The sequence below is a fragment of the Suncus etruscus genome, chromosome 1 (assembly GCF_024139225.1).
Source record: "Suncus etruscus isolate mSunEtr1 chromosome 1, mSunEtr1.pri.cur, whole genome shotgun sequence".
NCBI classification, from domain to species: domain Eukaryota; kingdom Metazoa; phylum Chordata; class Mammalia; order Eulipotyphla; family Soricidae; genus Suncus; species Suncus etruscus.
Window position 1 is genome coordinate 45,471,374 of NC_064848.1, and position 25,659 is coordinate 45,497,032.

Here is a 25,659-nt window from a genome sequence, read left to right on the forward strand (position 1 = left end):
TAAAGCAAGTAGTCCAGATGAGTCTTCGAAACTTGACTGCAAAGCCATGTAGCTCCCTAGCCTGCCCTCTCACTGACCTTGCTTCCTCCCACTTGTGGCTAGAAAGCTCCAGATAGTAAATACAGAGCTGGGAGATGGAGGGATGTGGGGGAAAGTTTCATATGAAAAACAGTTATTATTCTTTTGGCCATTTGCACTATTAGTTATTTTTCTTTTGAAATATAATCTCCTGCCTTCAGCAAAAGAGAATATATATTATATCATACAGTGTATGTACTAGAGAAATTAAGGTGACTGCCAAAAGACAGCTCTGCTTAAAAGACCAAATTGTGTTTAATTGGTGTGAACTTGATGAAGACCTAAGGAGGAGAGCGGGTTGGGAGATAAGCCAGGAAGGCTATTTGACATATGATAAGACTCTCACTTGGGAGACATAAAGCAGATGTTTATTATTTTTGCTATTAACTCTAAATGTCCAGGTAGTCAAAATTATACACTCTCAGTCGTTCTTTCCTTAAATTCCAATTACATGCTTCTTTATATATTTGTTATTTTTATTTTCCCTCGCCAGGGACCCAGGACCATGGAGCACATGTGAAAGGACTTCACACTAACCCTAGGTGTTCACACTGCACCACCTTCTAGGAACTTTCTGAGGCTTCCTACAACAGAACAGATTTGATGTTATTAACAAAGCAGCAAGATTGCAATTAGAGAGAATTTCCTGATAGTGTCCTCTTCCCTCTTTCTTTGCTTTTGCTTAATCTTCCTAAATCTGGAAAGCAACCAATTGTGAAGTGATTCGCCTTCTAAACACAGAAAGCTTAGAGTTTAGTTTAAGAGTAATATACTCTATATTTCACCTTGGATTTACTGTTGAAGATAACATAAATAAAGTTAGTTCTTATTATTATAAGCTTATAAATATGAGAAAAGATGGTTCCTAGGCGCTAAAAGAAAATTGGAAATTCTTTGTATCTACATCTGAGCATGTTTGGCATCTATGCTAAATGTTCTACTGCAGAAATTAGAAAATTACTGCATAAACAGCACTAATAAAGCCTACAACATCTAAAATATGTTCTACATGGCCTTTAAAAGAAAATAAAATGAGCTATTCTTTGTTCTCTTTAAACAGCCACTAAGGACTATTGCTATAAAAGATCAATAATCCTTTCTTTGTGAAAGATAGTAGAGTACAGCCAATTTTGAAATCATGTTATTCTTTTGCATTTGAAAACCAATTACATTACCATATTATTAAATATGCATTCATCACATTACTATCAGTGATGGCAAACCTATCGTTTTCTTTTGTGTTTTTCATAAAATAGTGATTTTTCTTCTGAAAATTTTTCTATACATCTGTTTTCTAAAATTTATTTAGTGTTTGTATACTTGGCATGCTACTTTTTTTCAGGACAATATAAATAGAAGTGAATGTGTTATAGAATTAGGTGCTTAAAATATAAAAGACATGTATTAAATACTATTGAAGTTTATATAAAATAATAAACACCCAGAATTTACAAAATAGTTCTAGATAAAACAAGATGTGATGCTTCTCTTTCCCAAATTTTAAATTTCACTATAAACTATGGGAATCAAAACATTGTGGTATTGGAATAAGGACAAACTCTCAGACCACTGGTATAGCACTGAGAGCTCAGAGACTAATTCTCAGGTATATTGACAGTTAATTGGAAAAGAGAATAAAAGCATGAAGTGGAACAAGGCAAGCATCTTTAACAAATGATACTTGGAAAACTAGTCAGTCATGCAAAAATAATGAACCTTTTCTAATACCATGCACATAATTCAAATCAAAATAAATTAAATAAACTGATAACAAATCAAAATTCATAAATTATACTGAGGAAAACATTGGCAAAACCCTTCATGACATTGAATCAGAGGCATATTCCTTCAGTGATTCAATGCCATTTAAAGACAGTTTGTACTACATCAAGCCAAAAATATTCTGCACTGCAAAAGATACAGTGACCAGAATAGAAACTCCACAGACCATCAGAAAGTATTTATCCACACTTTATCTTGTATATCCAAGATACATTATGCACTGGTAGAATCTTGCAAGAATATAAAGAAACAACTCCATCAAAACTGGGGAAATAGTAACATAAATTTACTCAAAGATATACAGATGGCCAAAAGGCATAAAAATGCTCAGCATCACTCATCATCAGGGAAATTCAAATAAAAAAAATTCAATGAGATCTCACTTCACACCAGTATGACTTGCCAGACAAACCACTAAGATTAAAAACAACCAGTGTTGTTGGCAAGGATGTAGATGTAGGTGGAAAAGGAACTCTCATCTACTATTGGTGGGGATGTCTACTGATCCAAATTTTTTTATAAAACTGTATATTAACTCCTTTAAAAAAGTAGAAGTTAACATGCCATATTATCCTGCAATTATGCTTCTTGGTATTTAGGTCCAAAACTTCTTGATAAAAAACACGTGCACCTTGTGTTCACTGTAGTAGCCAAAATATGAAGAAAGTCCTAATGTCCAAGAACAGATGATTATATTAAAAAAAACCTATTCTATATATTTACAAGGAATATTTCTCAGTCATAAGAAACAATAAAATCATGCCTCTTGCAGTTGTGTGGATAAATATAGAGTATTAACCAACAAGGTTAGTTAAAAGAGGGACAGGTTGAGAACGATCTCCATCATCCTAATACTTCATGATATCTGAAGTAAAGTAGTCAAAAAATAACTAACACTCAAAGGTAACAGAAACAGAACTGTCCTTTAATAGGAAGAGTATCCTTATGAAGAGGAATGGAGCATAAAATGTGCAGAACACTGGGAAATGATGGAGGAAGCTGACACTATGATGAAGAGTGTGGGGGTTGAATGTTTTGTATGAAAACCTGCTATTATCAGTATTATAAATCAGTGCCTAAATAAGACTTTTTCTTTATTTAAGCACCAGGATTATATACATGATTTTAGTTGGGTTTCAGTCAAGAAAAAAACAACAAACAAACAAACAAACAAAACACCCTCCCTTCAACAGAGCAGCCTTCCCACCAACAATGCCTCCATCTTACTCCTTCCCCACCCCACCCTTCCTGTATTCGAGTCAGGCATTCTAATTCTCTCACTGATTAACATTGTCATGATAGTTAGTGTAGTCATCTCTCTAACTCAATTCACCACTCTATGTGGTGAGCTTCACAAGAGCCAGTCCTTCCAGCCCTCATCTCTTTTGTCTCTGGGCATTATTACAATACTGTCTTTTGTTTTTCTTAAAACCCATAGATGAGTGAACCTATTCTATATCTATCTCATTCCCTCTGACTTATTTCACTCAGCCTAATAGATTACATGTACATACACATATAGGAAAATTTCATGACTTCATCTGTCCTGATGGCTACATAATATTCTATTGTGTATATGTACCACAATTTCTTTAGTTATTCATCTGGTGAAGAGCATCTTGGTTGTTTCCAGAGTCCTGCTATTGTAAATAATGCTGCAATGAATATTGATGTGAGGAAGGCATATTTTATTGTATTTTTATGTTCCTAGAGTATATCCCTAGGAGTGGTATAGCTGGATCATATGGGAGCTCAATATCCAGTTTTTGGAGGAATCTCCATATCGCTTTCCATAAAGGTTGGACTAGACGGCATTCCCACCAGCAGTGAATAAGAGTTCCTTTCTTTCCATATCCCTGTCCACACTGCTTGTTTTCCTTCTTTGTGATGTGTGCCAATCTCAGTGGCATAAGATGGTACCTCATATTTGTTTTGATTTGCATCTCCCTGATGATTAGTGATGTGGACATGTGCCTTTTGGCCATTTGCTTTTTTTTTTTTTTTTTTTTTTTTTGGATTTTGGGCCACACCCGGCGGTGCTCAGGGTTACTCCTGGCTGTCTGCTCAGAAATAGCTCCTGGCAGGCACGGGGGACCATATGGGACACCGGGATTCGAACCAACCACCTTTGGTCCTGGACCGGCTGCTTGCAAGGCAAACGCCGCTGTGCTATCTCTCCGGGCCCTGCTTTTCTTCTTTTACAAAGTGTCCGTTCATTTCTTCTCCCCATTTGTTTTTTCCTTGTAAAGTTCTGTCAGTACCTTGTATATTTTGGATATTAGCCCCTTATCTGATTGGTATTGGGTGAATAGTTTCTCCCATTCTGTGGCTGGCTTTTGTAGCCTACGCACTATTTCCTTTGAAGTGCAGAAGCTTCTCATCTTAATATAGTCCCATTGGTTTATCTTTGCTTCCACTTGTTTGGAGAGTGCTGTTTCCTCCTAGAATATGCCTTTACTCTCAATGTCATGAGTGTTTTACCTACGTTTTGTTCTATATACTTATGGTTTCATACCTGATATCAAGATCTTTAATCCATTTGGATTTTACCTTTGTGCTTTGTGTTAGATGGAGGTCTGAGTTTGCTTTTTGGCAAGTGGCTAACCAGTTCTGCAAACACCACTTGTTGAAGAGATGTTACTCCATTTCACGTTTCTTGCCACTTTACCAAAAATAAATTGATTGTATACCTGGGACATTTTCTGAATACTCAAGTCTATTCCACTGATCTGAGGGTCTGTCTTTATTCCAGGACAATGATATTTTAATGACTATATCTTTGTAATACAATTTAAAGTTGGGAAAAGTGATGCTCCCATATTCCTTTCCCAAGGGTTGTTCTTGTTATTCGTGGGTGTTCCAAATAAGTTTCAGGAGTATTTTATCCACTTCTTTAAGGAATGTCATAGGTATATTTAGAGGGATTTCATTAAATCTATACAATGCTTTGGGAAGTATTTCCATTTTTAAGGATGTTAATCTTACCAATCCATGACCAGGGTATGTGTCTCCATTTTTATATGTCCTCTTTTATTTCTTGAAGCAGGGTTTTGTAGTTTTCTTTGTATGAGTCCATCACCTCTTTAGTCAAGTTGACTCCAAGATATTTGAGTTTGTGTGACATTCATGTGAATGAAATTGTTTATTTAATGTTCATTTCTTCTCTATCATTATTGGTGTACAAGGAGGCCATTGATTTTTGTGTGTTAATTTTGTAGCCTGCTACTTTGCTATATGAATTTATTGTTTGCAGAAGCTTTTTGATAGAGTCTTTAAAAAAGTAGCATTTCATGTGCAAACAGTGAAAGCTTGAACTTCATCCTTCCTATCTGAATGTCTTTGGTATCTTTTTCTTGCATATTCACTATGGCAAGAACTTCCAACACTAAAATGAATAGGAGTGGTAAGAGAGGGCAGCCTTAAACCTTATTTAGAGGAAGGCTTTTAGTTTATCTCCATTAAGAATAATATTTGTCATTGGCTTATTGTAGATGGCCTTGATTATGTTGAATAAAGTTCCTTCTATTCTTATCTTGATGAGAATTTTTTATTTAGAATGGGTGTTGGACCTTATCAAATGCTTTCTCTTTATCTATTGATATGATCCTATGGTTTTTATTTTTTATGATATGGTGTATTATGTTGATTTATTCATGTATATTAAACAATCCTTGCATTCCTGGAATAAAACCTACTTGGTCGTGTTGTATGGCCTTTTTGATGAAACATTGGATCCTATTTGCTAGACTATTATTGAGGATCTTTGCATCTGTGTTCTTTAGGAATACTGGTCTGTATTTTTTTTTTTTTTGCAGAATCTCTCTCTGGTTTTGGTATCAAGATAATGTTGGAACTATTTGGGAGTGTTCCTGATTTTCAATTTCATGAAATAGCCTACAAAGGATTGGTAGTAGTTCTTGAAAGGGTTGAAAGAATTCATTAGAGAATCCATCTCAACCTGGACTTTTGTTTTGGGGGAGACTTTTGATTACCAGTTTAATTTCCTCAGTAGTTATTGGTCTGTTTAGTTATGCTAGATCACCCTGGTTTAACTGTGGAAGATTATGAGTCGAAGAATTTATCCATTTCTTCTAGGTTCTCATGTTTCATGGCATAAAGTTTCTCAAAGTAGTCTCTGATTACTCTGCAGTATCTGTAATAATCTCTCCCTTTTCATTTCTAATCCAGTTCATTAAATTTCTCTCTTTCCATTTATTTGTGAGTTTTGCTAGTGGTTTATATCTTATTTGTTTTTTCAAAGAATTAATGTTTGCTTTCGTTGATTTTTTTGGATTTTTTTTCTTTTTATTTCCACTTTCATGATTTCTGCTCTAAGCTTTGTTATTTTCTTCTGCCTACCTATTTTTGGTCCCTTTTGTTGATCATTTTCTAATCTTGTAAGCTATGTCATTAAGTTTTTAATATAAGCCCCTTCTTCCTTTATGATATGTGCTTGTAAAGCAATAAATTTTTTCTTAGACTGCTTTTGCTGTGTCCCATAAATTCTGGTAATTTGTGTCTTCATTGTCATTTATTTTCAGAAATTTTTTGATGAAAAAAATTTTAAATAGATATCTTAAACTGCATGTAGTTAGTTTACTTTCTTTAAAAATATTAAGTTCCTTGAGGCAGGGACATAGGTCAAAGTGCTGCAGAAGTTCCAGGTTTTGTCCTTGGCCCCCTATGGTTCCCTGACCACCACCAAAAGTAATCCCTCAGTGCCAAGCTGGAGTTGCTCATGACTGCTCAAGACACCACATACAGCCCCAAAATGTTTTGAAAGGAGTGAGAGCAGTGGTAAGGCATTTGCCTTACACACTGACCCAGGATAGATCCAGGTTCGATCCCCAGCTTTTCATATGATCCCCCAAACCAGGAGCAATTTCTGAGTACGTAGCCAGGAGTAACCCCTGAGTATCACCAGGTATGCTTCCCCCCAACAAAGTTAAAAAACAATAAGCAGCACCTTGAAGTGATTTTATTTAAAGGAAGAGTTACTAATATTTTAGGATACTGCTTCCCTTGAATTCTCTAGGTACCAAAATAGAAAGTAAAGAACCCTTAAATTAGAGAGCACAACAAAATTATGATTAAAATTTATTTAAGTTATTTTAGTTGGTCATTCCCCTCTACTCTACATTCCTGGCAAGTTTAAATATGACCTTTGTTCTCCCCCCAGCAGATGGTTCTCTGAATATTTCCAGGACAGAACCTTCATTTCTTCTTTTTTACTGTTGATGATTTTTTGTAAATAAATTCTTTAGTGGAATCACCATGAGATACACAATTAGAAAGCTGTTCATAATTGAATTTCAGTCATACAATGTACAAAAACCTTCAGCAGTGCACATTTCCTGTCACCAGTTTTCCAGTTTGCCTCCCACCCTCCCCCTTTCTGCCTCTATGACAAACTCTTCTTGAAGAAACTTGGATGCCTCAGACACTGTGATCTGCTTCGGGGGCAGAAGAGAGGCAGACATTGACTCTCCTAACCAGAACTCCCTGCCTCTTCAACAATCCAGGCTCAGGTTCAGAATACATCTTTGTTGTGTTCTTTCCAATCTGAAAACTTGGACTGGTTACCTGTTAGAATTTCAATTTTCCTAAACTAGATATAAAACATTTGCACTTGCTAGGAATTAGTTCTGTGGCCCTCTTATCAGTTCTTCCCTTTTGTGCCAAAGTCAAGTTTAAGGAGCCAGGTTTGCATGCCTCCTCAGCAGGACTCCCTGTGAGAAAGCAGTAGGATCATGGAAAAATAAAACTATTTTATTCCAGTTTTTTTCCAATTCATTATAACTAACTTCTTGAAACTCTTAGCCGTTCCCTCTGGGCTTTCTTCCCTAGGCCCTGCTCAAGGTCATTGCAGTTCTAACCATTGTTGATTATTGGGAGAAAAACAGCCCTTCTAGAATTTGGATAGTGGCCTACATTCTAGAGAAAAGCCAGGCAAAACCAGTTCCCACTACTGTAGCTTCTCTCAGCGGGTGGCGGGTAGAGAAGTTGAATAAACTGTATGAATGTCTCATTTACTGTGACATGCCTGTGGACTTAAACTTGCAGCATATCTTTCCCTTATGATATAAAAAGAATTAGTCCAGACTAATTCAAAGAATGTGTGAGAAAAAAGACTTTACTCCATTCTTGGAAACTTTAAAAGCATCTGTTTATACATATAAATAAATTGTGGGTAGCACATTAATAATAAAACAAAGTTACAGAATATATGATCCGGACTTAAAAAAACAACCTTCCTTAACTATCTCCAAGGGCTTATTTTGTTATAGTTTTTAGTATCAGTATTAGTCTGTTATAAGAATAACTAGCATCATGTGGTAGGCACAAGTGCTGGTATTTAGAGGAAGAGGAAGAAACCCCATTTCCCTGCTATCAGATGCTTTCTTTTTTGTAAACCAAAAAGAAAAGAAAAAGGGAAAAGAAAAAAGAAAAAGCAGGTGGTCTGTGACTAGAATGTGTTATAGCTGGGACTTCAGATAACATGAAGAATCTAATCCAGAAATAAACAAATGAGCTCATAAACTAAACAAGAGTGCCCATCACAGGACAGGGTGGCAGAGCCCTGAGCACCTCCTAGCAGAACCATAGGCAGTGGTGGCAGGTGGGATGCAGCTGCTCACAACCCTCACAATCTCCTATCTGGGGCTTCTCATCTTATCCTCTTGTTTGCTTGCCAAATGCAGGTTCATCCCAGAGACCTGGTCGGCCTGCACAGTTACCTGTGGTATGGGGACCCAGGTGAGAATGGTCAGATGCCAGGTGCTCCTGGCCTTCTCCCAGTCTGTGGCTGACCTGCCTGTTGATGAATGTGAAGGGCCCATGCCAGCATCCCAGCGTGCTTGTTATGCAGGACCATGCAATGGGGAAGTTCCTGAGTTTCACCCAGAAGATACTGATGGCCTCTTTGGTGGCCTACAAGATTTTGATGAGCTCTATGATTGGGAGTATGAGGGCTTCACCAAGTGCTCCGAGTCATGCGGAGGAGGTAAGAAAGGGGCTCTCTGGTTCAGATCCCCACTTCCATCTTGTCCTTTTTCTCTATCTCCTCTCCCTGCATGCACTGTGTCACTTGATTGCCTCTTGGCCAGAATGATAAGTCAGAGGGAAAGGCATCCTAAACGTAAAGCATACTGAATGAAACACAGATGTATTTCTCTTTGGACTTGAGTGGCTCTCAGGCTGTCAGCTGAAAGGGGCCAACACAACTAATGCTTTTACTCTTAGTTGTCATTTCGATGTTTTGCAATATATCCAAGTACAGCTGACTGAGAAACAAAGTTGACACTGACCTGGCAATGCTCTCAGCATTCAGTTTTATTTATCTATGTCCTTGCTTCAGTGCTTGTGATACGAACCAAAACCCAAGATGACAAAACACTCTACTATTTCTAAGAACAGGTTTACTCAACTGATTTCCCAAGGTAGTATCTATTTACAAAGGGCAAGAGTATGTCAGGGGTAATTAATACTATGACTGCCTGGAACTGAAAAGGAGTCTAAAAACTAAAGTCTAAGGTCTAAACCCACTGCCATTTTATAGATGAGCAAATTTAGAGACAAAGAAGTTAAATGACTTTTTGGAAATCACATAGCTAGTGAGTTACAGCTGGACCTCACCTATTATTATTTCTCTCTTTAGAATCTTCCCATCTTAGCATGCTTCTTCAAACACTTAGCTAATTCCTGAGGCTTTCTCAATGTGAATATTTTTAGCTAAATTCGGGTGTTTTCATGTATATTGTTCTGATTCATATATATATATATATATATATATATATATATATATATATATATATATATATATATATATATATATATATATATATATTCCGAAGGCAATCACAGCTGATCATTTCAGGTGTGCTGAACAGAAGTATACAGGGAGAGGAAAACATTAAACCAGCAATTCATTCTTTAAGATTACGGTCTCTCTTAACACTGTAAAAAAATACATTAAATTCAAATTGCCACCATCTCCCATATCTATTCCCACGAGAGACTTTTAGGTGAGGAAATGTTGGCTGATTTCCTGCCAAATTCCTTTCACTGGCGATCATTAACCCCTCTTGGCATGTTAAGGTTCTGCATTCTCAACTTCCCAACAAAATTTCTTATTAGCTGGTGTAATATATATTTTCTTTAAACTGTTTCCTAAACCATGACATATGACATTTTGGAAACTCATTTTAAAAGGCATATGTTGTCATTCTTGAGAATATAAGAATAAATGTGCCCTAATTGTTACTGCGGTTGAAAAGGAATAAATAGTTGAACAAGAAGTGGTAAACAATCAATTTTCTCTACCAGATCTTTTGATAAGCATGTAATAATTTTGACTTTGAGATTCTTATTGGTTTCTAAGTCTTCCTGTCACAGATCATGGAATTCTAATGTGTTTTTCTGAAGAGTCCTGTTATTTTAAAACCTAAATTTTTCCATCTGATACTGACTTTCAATTTCCATGCACACCTGAGTTGAAAAGTCATTACCTGTGGACAAAAATGAGTGTGCTTTAAAAAAAAAAAAACCTCTGTATGATCTCTCCGTTATGGTTCTCAGTTACAAGGCAAGCCTGGAATTTTATGAGCATATGGAAAAATAGAAGCAGTAATGGAATATATAAATAACCAGATACCTTTTTCTTTAATAGTCTATCCATTCTGCCAATCAACTGAGAGTATAAAATTTAGCATAGAGAATATATAGGATGTTATTAATATAGAATGTTTTTGGAACATATAAGTTTGAAAATAAAATTTACTTTGCTCTCTGACAATTGTTCCCTGATTGTAGAAATTGAGCATCCTTGTTTGACAGAAATTGTAACATCCTTTCTACTAAAAGAATAAAGTTTCTGAAACATCTTAGATATTTAACTGTCAACAATTGTGCACTCACCTACAATCATATCCCTATGCCAAAGTAGTATATCTATGCCTAAAATGTTAGAGCTGAAAATTCCAAAGTGGTGAAAATATACATGAGTTATGTGGTCCATATGATGTACATACACACAAAAAGTATTTCAATGTATGGTACATCATGCATGTTTTGAAGTCATTGTTTGGCATTTTATTGTACTATTCACTTTCATCTTTGACCAAAAATAACCCAGAGGTTATATATATATATATATATATTTTTATCATTCTTGCTTTAGCCACTCCCAAACACACAGGATTAGCAGATAGAATTTAAATCAATTTAGGGTTGTTAGACCAGTCAGACAAATTTTATTGTGTTTGCAATCTCAGGAGGTGAAATTGGATAGACACAAAAGTAACCTTTCACCTAGCAGAGGTAGCAACCAGAAGGAACTAGTTAGTAATTTAGGCTGAAGTTAGTGGCTACGTTTTCCCAAGCTGTCATCAAATATCATGTAACAATTATGCTATGCTGAGAGACATAAATGCTGAAAATCCCATTTTCTGGGAGATTGAAAGTGAGCCTAAACCATTAATTTTTTTCTTTTGTGCTCCTATTACCTTCTTTTACTATTTTAATTTTGTGTATGTTAATAAGTAAGTATGGTTAAGGAAAGGAGATCTGATCCTGAACAGTTTTATTATCTTCAACTCCTAGATGATAAAACCAATGTTAAAAACTTAACCTATATGAGGGGAAAATTTGAAATTGATGAGCAGAAGAAAAATTTTTGTACCTCTTTCTCCCTTTATCTTTTTTTGTTTGTTTGTTTGTTTGTTTTTTGTTTTGGCTTTTGGCTTTTGGGCCACACCCAGCGTTGCTCAGGGGTTACTTCTGGCTGTCTGCTCAGAAATAGCTCCTGGCAGGCACGGGGGACCATATGGGACACCGGGATTGGAACCAACCACCTTTGGTCCTGGATCGGCTGCTTGCAAGGCAAATGTCTCTGTGCTATCTCTCCGGGCCCCTCTCCTTTATCTTAAGTGTCCTCACTAATTGTGCTTCTGTCAATAAAGCAAAATAAGTGGAGTTTTCAGAATTATAAAGTGGACTGAGTACTGTTGAGTGTAAGAGAAGTACTTGGAAATTGCACCTTTAAGCATCACAGTAACAAAATCCAGTCCTCAAATAAAGTGAGTTAGTTCAACTTTAGCCAGAGTTTCACCCCTCCCTTCCTGTTACAACTGAATAAGAATTAAAGTGATGTTTTTTTTTTGAAAACCTGCTATATTGTACTTCAATATGTGTGCTGTCTTGATTTAAAGTAGTTTCCCAAACGTTATTGGCCTACTGTCCCCTCTCTCTACCATGCAAACAACCACACACACTAAAAAAAAAAAAAAAAAAAAAAAAAAAAACTCAATCACTCAATGCTCACCATGATATTCACCTTCTTTTTTAACTTTTTTTTTAATTTGGGTGACCCAAATTTAAATCACTTCTAGTGGGCTCAAGAGTATCATATGTGATGTCAAGGATCAAACCTAGCTGGGCCATGAACAAAGCAAATACCCTAATCACTGTATAGTCACTCTGGTTCCAGAACATCTACCTTCTTTAAATAAACAAGAGAAATCGTAATCTCAATTACATTCAGATCTCCGAATGCTCCCATTTGAGGGGGACAATATTGGCCACTTCAAGAAACACTGGCCTAAAGTGTCCTTCTAATTCCAAATGTTAGATTATTTGGCAAGAGCTCAATGAGCTAACTTCTCACATCCTGACTTGATTCTCTTAGTACAAATATACTACGAACTTGCAGATAAAATCTTCATATGCAGGGCTACTCCCTCAATCAGTCTTCCTTCCTTCGGCCACCCCATTCCTACCTTCCCTTACCTAAAGTGTTCTATATGCATAGGATGCCCTGCCTTTAAACATTTCATACATTTATACTACCAAAATGTATTGTGTGCTGACCACAGGGTTGGTTCCAGGTTCTTATTATGGCAAAACTCTGTCCTTAGTTCCCCTACCACTCTATGATTCCTCTAAGAAAGCTGAGGTTTCTAATCTTCATGGCTCTAGATGTTTCAAGAGACCTAGTAGAATGTTTCAAGAGACCTAGTAGAATTTAGTAACTCTAGAATACTTCTTAAGTACTCCATTTCTTTGGAAGCATTTTTATATTAACTAAAATTATTGATTTGAGGTAATATAATTTTTTTCTGCATATCAAAAAGATTATTGAAGTATTTTAAGGGAAATATTTAGTTCTTGTTACATGCATTCTTTGCTATTTATAGAAGGACCTCAGTTCTGTAAGTAAGACATTCATGAAGTGGAAAGCAGTTTTCTCATTTGCACATCTCCCAAGCACCCTAGTAAGTACTTTAAGGCAAGGCGACTAACAAACCCAGTTGTCATTTCCTACCTCAGGATGATTATCATCTCAATGTCAGATGGTTTTCAACAATTAAAAAAGCCAAAATATATTTCATAATAAATACCAGTTTCTCCTGAACACTACCAGGTAGACAAATTAATTGAAAACTAATGTCTAATATAACCACAGCTCTAGATTTTGTATGACCTAGTTAGCTTCATCCAATGCCTGTCATCATTGCCTTCATAATGCCAGAATATTCCAATGGGAGGAATCAATAATGACATCAACATTTTTTGTGTGTGAAATGTTTTCTATATTTGCATGCCATGAATTTCAAATGGCTCCTCTTAGCTGCAACTAAGAGAATATCCTGAAGTCAGCATTACAAAATATAATGGAATAATTTAAATATTGAGAATAAATCTTCAATGTTCCACCCTGAACTGGCTGAGATATATGTAAATTAAGTTCTGAAGCTCATAAAATTCTTATAAAAATAAAAACAAAATATAAAAGGTGCCACTATAGCTAGTGGTTAAATGTTATATCTAATTTTGTTTTTAGGTTTGAATGTTTATACAATAGGAAGTAAGAAAGAAAGTTTGAATTTGAATTTTAAAATACCTCTTTTTAGAAGCTGGAAAGTTATTAGAGATTCAAGGCACATGCCTTACATGGGGTCATCTTCAAGTTGATCCCCAGCACCACATGGTTCACAAGGCATCTCCAGCTGCACCTTGAGATGTCCCTAAGTACTAGTTGAGTTGCTTGCATAATCCTCATATCTATAGGTTCAGGAGCAGCATTGTATCCTCACTGAACCACAGGCAAGTTGAATGAGGATTATCAGAAGGTCCATAGGCATCCCAAACACCTTTTGAAGTGTGTACATACATTATTTAAATGGTAATATGGCTAAACTCTTGAATTCTAATGACAGAACTAAAGTTATCATGGGAAAGATAAAGGAGCAAAGGATAAGTTGTAGGTTATCTATCCAGTGAATTCTGGTGGACAAATATTGGTAGTTTGGTGATGGACAGGGTATGATTATATAGGTAGGTGGATAAGTAGGTAGGTGGGTGGATAATTTGGGTAGGTAAGTAGGTAAACTCCCTAAAACATATAGTCTTGTAAAAAAAATATATCAAGAAGGAAATGAGCCAGAGGGAAAGGGAGAGACATTGAATAATCTCACTTATATGAATTTAAGAAAAAATAAGACATAGTATGGTAATAATACTGAATACAATTAAGACAAAGATTAGGAGGTTCAGCCCAGGGTAGAAATTGCCCCACAAAGATCCCTGAATGTAGCTCGAGTAGAGAAGGGTCTCCCAGTGCAATAGTAGTTGGAACTCATTACTCTTGACAAGAACTCAATGTTGAAATTGGAGAAACTAAAAGGCAAGGCTCCCCTTTATTAACAATACTGCAAACTACAGCATTCAAAAGTACAAAGAGAGAGTGAGAGAGAAGATAGAGAGAGAGAGAAGCAAATTCCCTGCCCTAGAGCAAGGCAGGGGTTGGAGTGTTGTGTTGGAAGAGAAACAGTGATAGGATTAATGATGGGAAATATTTAACTGGTGAAGTTAACTGGTGAAGAATGGTGTACATTGTATGACTGAAACCCAACAATGAACAATGTTGTAACTGTGGTGCTTAAATAAATCAATTTTTAAAAAGGTAAAACATAAAATCTATAATACTGCTAATAAACATAAGCTAATATAACATCAGCAGGACATATATTCATATTGCTTGGGGTCACAACTTCTTGGTAAAATGTAAGGAAATAGCAGGAGGAAAGCAACAGGACAATAATAATGTACTTGGTATTATATTATTAAAGTACTATATGAGATAGTAATTGGTGAAGCAATGCTATTAATAAAAATGAGATATAAATGTATTATATATAAACTAAAGGAATATTTAGCAAAAACATCTCTATATGTACATTTATGTTGTATAGTTACACTGTGTTGACAACAATGTGACTAAACTCAAGTTATGTAAGAATGTTCCAAGGTGACTCCAGACAAATATCTATGCTATTCCTAGATATCTCCAGCAGATACAATACTCACTCTATTTGTGGAATTATTAATGTGGTAGTTTTGCAAGAGAGCTAATATGTATAGGTTTTCCAGGACAATGTTATTACTCCACATCACAAAAGTACTAATATCTCTCCAGGATTGTGCATAGAACTCTTCCATCTAGTCATACCACCCACTTGATCTCTTACTATATATTTTTTTTGGCTTTTGGTTCAGTTATTTCTATCAATCAGCAAAACTTCTATGCTAAAGTCCAACCACACACAACTTCACCAGTTATCAATCGTATGACTTTAGTACATCTTTTCCCTCTTAAGTCTTGATTTCTTTATATGTAAAATGGGAATAAAAGTAAGATCTACCTGATGTAGATATCTTTCAGGTTATGCTCATCAAGCATTTAGTCTCAGTACTTTGCTGGTTCTCTTTTCTTTGTGAAATTTTAGTTATGCAAAAGCAGAAAGAATCAAATGCCTGCCATTCCATTGCCCATTTAAAGATTTCTCTATTCCACAATGTCTTTGTGAGGGATCCCACACACTTCAGAAGAACTAATCCCAATGTTGTGCCCTTTACCATTCAAAATCTGAGGAAGGGGCACACAAGTATCACTGGGAGGATATTTTTATTGATGTAGAAAAGATTGTTGGATGATAACAATATGGGCCTTGTTTTGTTTTTGTTCCAACCTCCAGAACTTCTCTGCGTCACTACAGAAATGAACCAAAATGAAAAGAAAACCATCAGAGACCCAGAAGCATATTAAATTGTAGTTTGTTGGATATAAAATATATATTGCTAGTCCTTCCATGCACATAACCTCCCATTGGTTTAAGAATAACTATTCCTATGTATGTCTTGAGGCCATTTATTTGGACTGTCCTCCAGCATTCAATAATCATATTCTGACTTCAGAAACTATATTGTTTGGTCAAATTCCTTAAAACTTTTCATCAGTTCTGGTAGCAACCTCCCATCTTTGGAGGAGTTGCCCTCCTCAAGGACTAATGTGTACTTTCTCCCAGATCAAGTGATGTTTGACAAGATGTGCTGTCCTGGGATTCAGATGCCGTGTCTGACATGCAGCTTAAGTCTTGCCGATTGCAGTGACCTCTCACCAGCTGCCTTGTCTACACTTCATCACCCCACACACGCCCACTCTGGCCTGACAGTGTGATTTGTATACAGGTGTCCAGGAGGCTGTGGTGAGCTGCCTGAACAAACAGACACGGGAGCCTGCTGATGAGAACCTGTGCGTGACCAGCCGCCGGCCCCCACAGCTCCTCAAATCTTGCAGTTTGGATCCCTGCCCAGCAAGGTAAGGGGCTCGTTCCCTGCCCTAGTATCCAAAAGCATGTTCAGAACTGGGTGCATCTGCCTGTGGGCAAAACCAGGATGCTTTTTGTTGCCCAGTGTTTTGAAAACCAATTAGCATCAGTTCAAACTTTTAGTCAAATCCACTTAAATTTAATTGAAACCAGGGTTTTGGAATTCCAGCCCAGTGGTCATGCTCAGGTCCAGAGGCTTCTGCAGTGAAGTACGTCTGTGGCATGGCTGGTATGTGCATATGCTGCACTTCTTCTTGCCCTGAAGGGAATATGAACTGACCGCAGACTTCATGGTCTCTGCCACCTTTTAGCCTTTGTCCCAAGTCCTCACACCATAGCAATGGATTGGCTTGTGGATTGCAGAGTTTAAAAAACTGGAGCATCTGGGTGGTAAAATTGATGCACTATGAAATTGGTCCACAGAGCATGCAGATTAATTATGGTATGCTCTGGTGTGTGTGTGTGTGTGTGTGTGTGTGTGTGTGTGTGTATGTGTATGTGATTCCACATGCATAAAATCAATTAGAGCATTTCATTGTTCAGCTCTGTCTGTGTCTCATTATTATCCAACCTTGAGTCTTAATCAATCCAATCACTTCTTCAGTTAACAGAATTTCATAGTATCTTGAAAGACTTGCCTAATGATATTTGTTTGGAGCAAATTTCTGTGGAAGATAAACCATTTTATTTGTGATTACCTTCAAAGGGAAACATGTCATGAACCAAAGCCACACCATCACTGTCTACTGATAGAATGAAGAATGTTAATAGAAAAGGTTATATCCTAGACATGAAGGATAATATTGCCTCTCAATATTTTTTGTTTCTGCAAAGCATATTATGTGAGAAGCAAGTGGAATTCAGGAATTAGCATCTTCCTGGTTAAACTGATGCTGCTTGTATGATTTCTCAACTAAGTAGATGATGCCTTTCTTTGACTTAGAAGATGTGAATTTCAGCCTTTCTCAAATAAGATCAGAGTCCAGTCCAACCACAGTTCCACACTACTGAAATTATTCCTTCTGTTCACCAGATTTGTTTTATCTGTTATGCATACAAATATACATACATATATATGTATACAAATATGAATGTGATTTCTTGTTGCCCCCATCAGATGTAGGACTGAATCTAACAGATTATCCAAGACAACCCCATAATGTCAACTAATAATTGAAGAATACCTCACCCATGATGTCAGAAGCCACTAAGATTGACTCAAAAAATAAGGATCAGATTTGCTAAAACTGTATAAAGTGCTTACAATCCCCCATCTGGTCCCCACATCTCAGGGATGGCCTACCCACTCTCCATTTGAGTGAGCCTAACCTCACCACATAGAAAAGGGGCATAATCTCCAGCTTTTTACTACAGTTACTCCATTAAGGAAAAAAGCGGAATGGAGTTGGGTAAACAACATGCAAAGGCCTTGACTACTAGGGCATAAAAATGTTCTCATTTAAGTTCTGTCACTCAGATGCCCTGTGACATTTGTCCAGTGTCCCTCTTTTTTTGTTCCCAATTCTGCAAAGGAAATTGGATATACTAGATGATTTTAGATCACTCTACCCAAACAACAATTTCCATGACATTTTCATTATTCTTTTTTGTTTTGTTTTGTTTTTTGTTTGTTTGTTTTTTGGGTCACACCAGAGGCACTCAGGGGCTCTGCACTCAGAAATCACTCCTGGCAGGAATGGGGATCATATGGGATGCTGGGATTCAAACCACTGTCTGTCCTGAATTGGCTGCATGCAAGGCAAATGCCCTACTGCTATGCTATCTCTCAGGCCCCCTTTTTTTCATTATTCTATAGACTGCTACTGCTACAGCTTTCTGCTGAGAATTGATGACATTTCTGTTCTGATTATTTACTATCACCTTAAAAGCAAAGACATACATGTGTCTTCTAACCACATCCACACATTATAATGACATTCAAATGGAGTGATGAGCTGACATATTGCTGAGACATCAGTACCTGGGTCTTGGTAATTGAGAAAATCTGGGACTTACAAATCTTTGGGGACATGTAGAAGAGTTAAATGCAAAATGTTCATTCCCATCTGCAAAGTACTGACTGTGTCTAAGTTAAATAAACTTGATTTACACTCTAACCTTTGTATGGATTCATGAACAAGGACTCTTATTGGACTTAACATTATTGCATTTGCTCCAGATAAACTCAGCACTTTTTATTTTCCACCAGCCCGTTCAGACAGACAGACAAGTTTTCTTTCTAGGCAGAACAGAGGACAAGGTAGGGAACAATCCTACACAGCTGAAAATTGTATAATTATTAAATTTTAAAATAAATAGAGAGAGCTATAGTACAGTGATATGATATAATTACTCTCTTCATCCTTCACTCAAGAATTAAAACAGAAATTTTTCTCTTTCAAAATAAAAATATAATGATGTACATCTTCTGTGGACTGTTTTTATATATCCTGGTATGTATCTCCTTCTGAAGATTTGTGTAAGGAGTATATGGAAGACAAAATGTGTTTTGAGCAGAGCATAGTAGTGTTTTGATTTGCTACATAGCTTCTGTTCCTTTGGGAGCAATTTCAATCTTTTATTCATTATTCTTAATGGACAAGAACCAATTGTCCCATACTAGTCTTGCTATGTCCTCTGATGGGCCCCCAATTTCTACACAGGATATTTTGAACCTTTGGTCTGTCCTGTTACCCTTGTGTTAAAAAATAGTTGTTGTTGTTTTTTAATTTAGAAAATAATGCTTTGTATTTTAATCACAGGACTCATGCCTGTATGGAAACCTTGGATAAGATAAGTGGCTTTTCCAAGCACCTTTTTTGTCCTCAAGAGCAGTTGAGGCTTTTTGTTGTTGTTATAGGTAGTCAGAGTTATTTGATAATACTGAGAATACTACCAGAGACTCTAGGACTCTAAAGGGCAAACTTTATGGATATGGTGTGTGTGTGTGTGTGTGTGTGTGTGTGTGTGTATGAGAGAGAGAGAGAGAGAGAGAGAGAGAGAGAGAGAGAATACAATTACAATTTTCTTTTACTTCCATGTGAATGGCAGAGCTGGTATTGATGCACCTGTCTAATTTTCACCTGTTTTGGACAGACACATTTCACTCCTAGTTATTCACAGTAAGATGGGTATGCTTTCAGATAGAAGCTATTTTGATTATTCCAGTTTGTGTGTGTACATATGTGTGCACATGGACTGTCTTTATAGTTCTAAAGCATTTCAAAATAGACTATATTTTTAGAACCAAAGCCATAGTACAGCAGATAGAGCATTTTCCCTTGCATGTGGTTGACCCAGGTTTGGTCTCTGGCACCCCATATAGTCAGTCCCCCAAGCCCACTAGGTGTGATCCCTGAGTGCAGTTATTACTAAGCCTTAGAGCACTACTATGTGTGGCTAACACCCCCAATAGATAATACTGCAAAGCCCTTATTTCCATTTTTATATCTTGATTCTCTCTTTTATGTAACCAGTACCTATCATGTATGAATTATGTATTCATAGTCTCTGTTTACTGAAAAAATGAGTATAAAATAATAGTGCCAATTGTGCACATAGTGAGGTATAGACATTAATGATAGTTGGGACGACTTCAAAACTTTTTCATCTCCATTCCCTTCACCTTTGTTCCACTCACAGATGGTGCTGAAGATGTCATTATTAGAGTCTTTTCTCTTTGTTGAGGGTTTTAAATATCTAAATCCTTATTTGCAGCCATTGCTAGGTTCTTGGAAATGATGACTTTAAGTTGAAATGACACACGATAAAACATGTTTTAGCATAGGCTACTTAATATGAATAAGAATTCAATGATACTTAATATGAATAGGAATTCAGTGCCTATTCAAGTCTATTCAGGTCATGAAAATATGATCAAATTTCTTATGACCCCAAATGCTTCTAATATTAACAAAAATGTATATTCATTAGTTCATTTATTTGTTTTACAACCTGCTTATTCCAGTTTAGGGTCCCCAAGTGACGAGAGTCTTTCTATCAGCTCAGAACTGAGCCCAAGACAGGTCATTCTTTCATTGCTGGACCTACTCAAAGCCATTCTCACTCAAATTGGATCACTGATACATACAAAGAACCCCCTATGTACATATATGGAATAGGAAGGGGGATGGAATGGAACCAGGAATAGAGGAGATCAGAATTTTCAAAGAAAAAGACCACAGATTTGGGGAGAGCTTCCAAAATTCACCCCATGCATGCTAACTCCAGCCAGAAATTGATTTTTTTTCAGCATTATAACAAAACGATGTTGAATGAAGCCTTGTTAGGGAAGGTCCTACTGTACTAATATAAAGAATGATCTAAGAATAAGTAACCCCTTGTTAGATGTGAAGTGCAGCAAAATATCCCCTGAATAAGAATATGGCAAGCTTGACAAGAACCAGGTAGGACACAGGGGAGATTTGAGGAGCATTTAGTAGTATCCAGAAAAAAAAAATTGATTGCCAGGAGAAATGGAAAATATATTGAAGACAGGAGTTAATATACAAATAATCTTGCCTACTACTGGCCAGAAGAAATTATGACCATCATTTCATGTGAGAAAATACTAAAAGTTTTCTTTCCGAGTTAGTAGAAAAGAAAATAAATTATCATTAAAATGAATAAAAAATAATTTTAGTCTCTTGCCTGCTCGTCCTTCAGTGATAGATTAGATTAACTAAAAGTTAAACTATACAAAAAAAGGGGGGGAGGTAAGACCAGTCATAGAGGAGACAGAGTCTTTTTCTTCCTAATAAGAAAATGCTGGAGGAATCAGAGAGATAATTCAATGAGCTGGACAACACATTTTAGATGCAGAGATTTGGGTCACATCCAGGCTACTGTGTGGTTCCCTGAACACAAAGACAGTACTATCTCTTGTGCATCTCTCCTGGAAAAAATAGAAAGTTTTGAATAATATACCAATAATGTCATTCTTTAAAACTCAAGCATACAAAAAAAAATAACCAATGAGATGCAAAGTAACCAGTGAGAGCATAATTAATACTGTTATATTTACTATATTATATATTCAAAACAATAAGTCTTAAAAGTTTTAGAAGTTTATATTAAGAAAACTTGTAAATATGTATGTTGCGGCACATAGCCTGAATTTAATTTGTGATTTTTCTATGTACACAGATATCAATCAAGTTGTATACCTGATAAATAATCTAGTGTAATATCAATTATATTTCAATTTATCAAAAAGCATAGCATAATAAAACATATCTTCACTACCCTTTCCCTATTATATTCTACATTTCTGCTTACTTCTTTCTACAATTATATCTCTCTAAATCATTTGTTCACACCCTTCTATGTGAACAAATACAGGTAGATGCATATATAATGTTAGTTGATATATAATTTTGAAAATGAGGCAGTATTATTTTATATGTGCATAGATATGCATTATGTGGCAACTTTATTTTTCCTTAATAATTTGCATTAAATATTTTTAGCACCCCTGGGGACATAAAAGTAAAAACCAACTAACAAAACTTGTGTTTAACTCTGTGACCTTTCAGAAGTTCTAGCTATCTGGGCGATTCTAAGATTTTTCATCTACAAAATAGAATCATAATTGTTTTGAGGGGAAAATTTCACTTTCCCTTTTATTTCTCAGAGGGAAATAACTTTTGTTTGAAATAAAGCATGTTTTTATATTCAAGACTTTGATTAGATTTTCTCTCCTTTTTCAACAAAGTCCTAATGACTGAGCTTTATTGACTATCTCTCTAGTTTTTACTAGCAATGACATGAACAGCCCAAGAAAAGCCAAAAAGCACTACCTTAAAAAAAAAAAAGTATGACTGTTCTTAATTATAAGCATTTGATAGCTTGGCCAGCGTGTGTTGAAAAGATTTGGTAAACGTACGAGGAGGAGGGGAAAGAAGTAAGCAATGAAAGCCAGATGGCTGAAAATGAAGGAAATTCCAGGCAATTTCTGCAGCTTTGTTCTAACATACTTTTTAAACTAAACTTTTATTTCTGTGCAACAGAGAACAGCTGAGTGGTACAGAATAGATAAACAGAGAAGGAGAAAAAGCCCATAATTCCAGGAACAGTGCTTGGCTTCTGCCCCCCAACCCCACCACCACCCCTGCCCCAGTCTCTTTTCTCAACTTTAGAGTGATTCCTAGAACCAGCAAGATCTATAAAAGAAGTTTGTGAATCTATACTGGAGACAAGAGAGTTAAAACAAAATGTCTTAAAGGCATACTTCAAATTGCCTTTATTGTAGACTAACAAAGTCTAAGCCTACTAGCAGCAAAAGATGTCTAATACCTTGTTTTTTAATTTTTGCCTTAAATTATTAAGTGCAGAAGATGTTGCCTTTAAACACAACCACATATTAATTTATTTCATGGAGTTTTAAGGCTTTGCAGGCACCTTCTCCTTTGACAAGTTGTTTTTTAAGGGTTACAGTTTCAACATGCTCTCCAAATATTAGTTTATTGGTTTATCTTCTGCTGTGCTCCCAAAATTTCCATATGCTGCATTTTGGCTCTGTCCATACAAACTTTTAAGTACTTAAAGGAAAGGCTCACTGGTATCCACAGAAATCAAGCCCAGACTTGGAAGCCATTTTTCAGGCGCCTTTGGAATTCTTATGTGATTACTCTTGTCATCTTCCTTGGTAAATCAACATACATCCAACACTGCCACCTTGTTTCATCCGTTACTAATGAGCAAATTACAATTGGGAACCTGTTAAAACCTAGTTGATCTAATGTCAACCTCTTTTAGTTTCTCTCCCCGGAATGTATTGGCCCAGCTGTCCAAACCATTCACAAATGCATTTTGTTGTTTTGTGTTCTATTTGTTTGTTGGGGAACCATACCCAGCTGTGCTCAAGATTTACTCCTTGTTCTGTGTTCAGGGCACCATATGGGTGCAAAGGCCAAAACCTGGGTTGACTGTATGCAAGGCAAGTACCATACCTGCTATATTGTCTATACAGCAACACTTTGACATTAATAAGGGTCAGTATTGTTTCATGTATGTTTGCCTTTTTTGGAGCCTAAATATTTCCCTTAAAGAGAATTGTTCTATGTTTATATATCCACTGTTACATGAGCTTCAGACATGTGTTAAATGAGTGTTTATAGTGTAAGAAATCACTTTTTTGCATATATTTAGGTATTACATGAATCTAGGGTAAAAATCAAGGGGACTGGATCTACTTTTCTAGCTTGTCACCTGAAAGAACAGATGGATTCATTCTAAAAATAGATAAATAGTGCTAGGACTTATATAATACAGATCCATTATATTAAGTCCTAACAAAGAAGCTTCTCAGGTTTATTATCTTATATAAAGGGATAACCTTCTTAGATCATAATTGTGCTTAGACTCTGGGAAAAATTTATATAAACCATTTAAATTAACCAGCATACACATAAAAAATAATGTAGACAGTACTTTGCATCTCAATTCAATAAAGCTGCTAAACATTGTCATGAACAAATCCTATAAATTTTTATTTCCAAACATTCTTAAAAGACTAAAAATCATCCTTTAAAAGTTACTAATTGTGATATAGAAATATAGAACATGAGGTAAGGTGCTTCCCAATGTAGGGATGATCCCTGGTATCACAGATTGTTTCCTGAGCACCCCCAAAAGTTACTATTGAACACAGAGCTAGGAATATACTTTGCCCATCTTGAGATATGGCTCAACAACAAACAAGGAAAAAATTATCAATCACTGGAGAAAGAAAATTTCAACATCGTAATTAGTATCAGTAAAGCAAGTACAGAATTCAGTGAATCCTGAGATTAAAGGAAACCTTCATAAAGAAGGGAATGCCTATGATGAATAGTAAACCATAAAAAAATTAGCCAAGTGAAGAGGAGAGGGGAGATATATTGTAGACAAAACAAAGCATAAGTACAAGAAAAGAAAATAATTGGAAGCCAGTGTTAGAGTGTGGGCAGAGACTAGATTCAGAATAAGCCAATATATGTTAAGTTATTTAGACTTGATGTCCTAGTGGCAATTTTGTGTTATTAAAGGATGTTATACAGAGAAGAACATCCAAATTTGTCTTGAAACAAAGGATAGTGGTTGCTCATCCAACAGAGCTAAAATGGTGACAGTGAGTAGATTTCATCAACATATAGGCATGTACACTTTTTCAAATGGTGCACTCTAAATACATATACTATTATATTTTTACAGCAACTAATCCTGATATTTTTCCCGAGGTATGTTAGCATTTTATTTGAGTATACAATTATCATGTTATTCTGTGAACTCAGACTATCCACTCACTTTGCAGGAGAGTAGAACCCCAATTGAGGGAAATACAAAAGAAGTTATGAGAGGTGCAGCTAGACGATCTCTGTGGTCCTCTCAGCACCAATATTCTGTGATTCTCTGATAATTAGATAGTTTGATAAAAGTTTTGAGAAATAAAAACTGAATTCTATAAAACACATTGAATCAGGAGCTGGAGCAGTGGCGCTAGAGGTAAGTTGTCTACCTTGCAAGCCCTAGCCTTGGATGGACCGCAGTTCGATCCCCTGGCATCCCATATGACCCCCCCCAAGCCAAGAGTGATTTCTGAGTGCATAGCCAGGAGTAATCCCTGAGTGTCAATAGGTGTGGCCCAAAAACAAACAAAAAATAACACATTGAATCAAATTTAAGTCTTGAATACCAAGAAATTCTATCAGTTAGAAAATAGAGGCTCTCTCTAATTATAAATTAAAAATCTATGAGAAGTCTACAGAAAACAGTACTAACATTTCCATAAAAAAATTTTGATCAATAGCATCATGGCATTATCTTTAAAAGTTACCAATGTTCATCAAAATAGTAAACATTTTTATAAGGCCTTAATGGTTTTTTTATGTAATAAAAGCATAATTTACTTATAAGAGTACATCTAAATCTAGATATTTGATGCCCTTTAAAATAACTAGAGTTCCTTGCATTGAATACATATTTATTGAATACTTACCATGTGCTGAGTATTGTGGAAAAAATATAACACCCAGCACATGGTAGGTTTATAGTGAGGAACAAACTTAATCAGGTAAAGCCTGCTTTGGAAGTCAGAAAAGCCATGGCACTTCAGTCTTTGATATTTTAAGTGGCTAAATGTACTTGTTAAATT

At 36.0% G+C, this 25,659-nt stretch overlaps 1 protein-coding gene across 1 annotated transcript in view; it reads left to right on the forward strand.

Annotated features, from left to right (window-relative positions):
• Nucleotides 1-25,659, forward strand: part of ADAMTSL1 (ADAMTS like 1) — a 503,362-nt gene that overhangs the window by 268,206 nt on the left and 209,497 nt on the right. Inside the window, 2 exon segments of the mRNA XM_049769401.1 lie at nt 8,562-8,863; nt 16,387-16,516. Coding sequence (XP_049625358.1) covers nt 8,562-8,863; nt 16,387-16,516 — 432 coding nt within the window.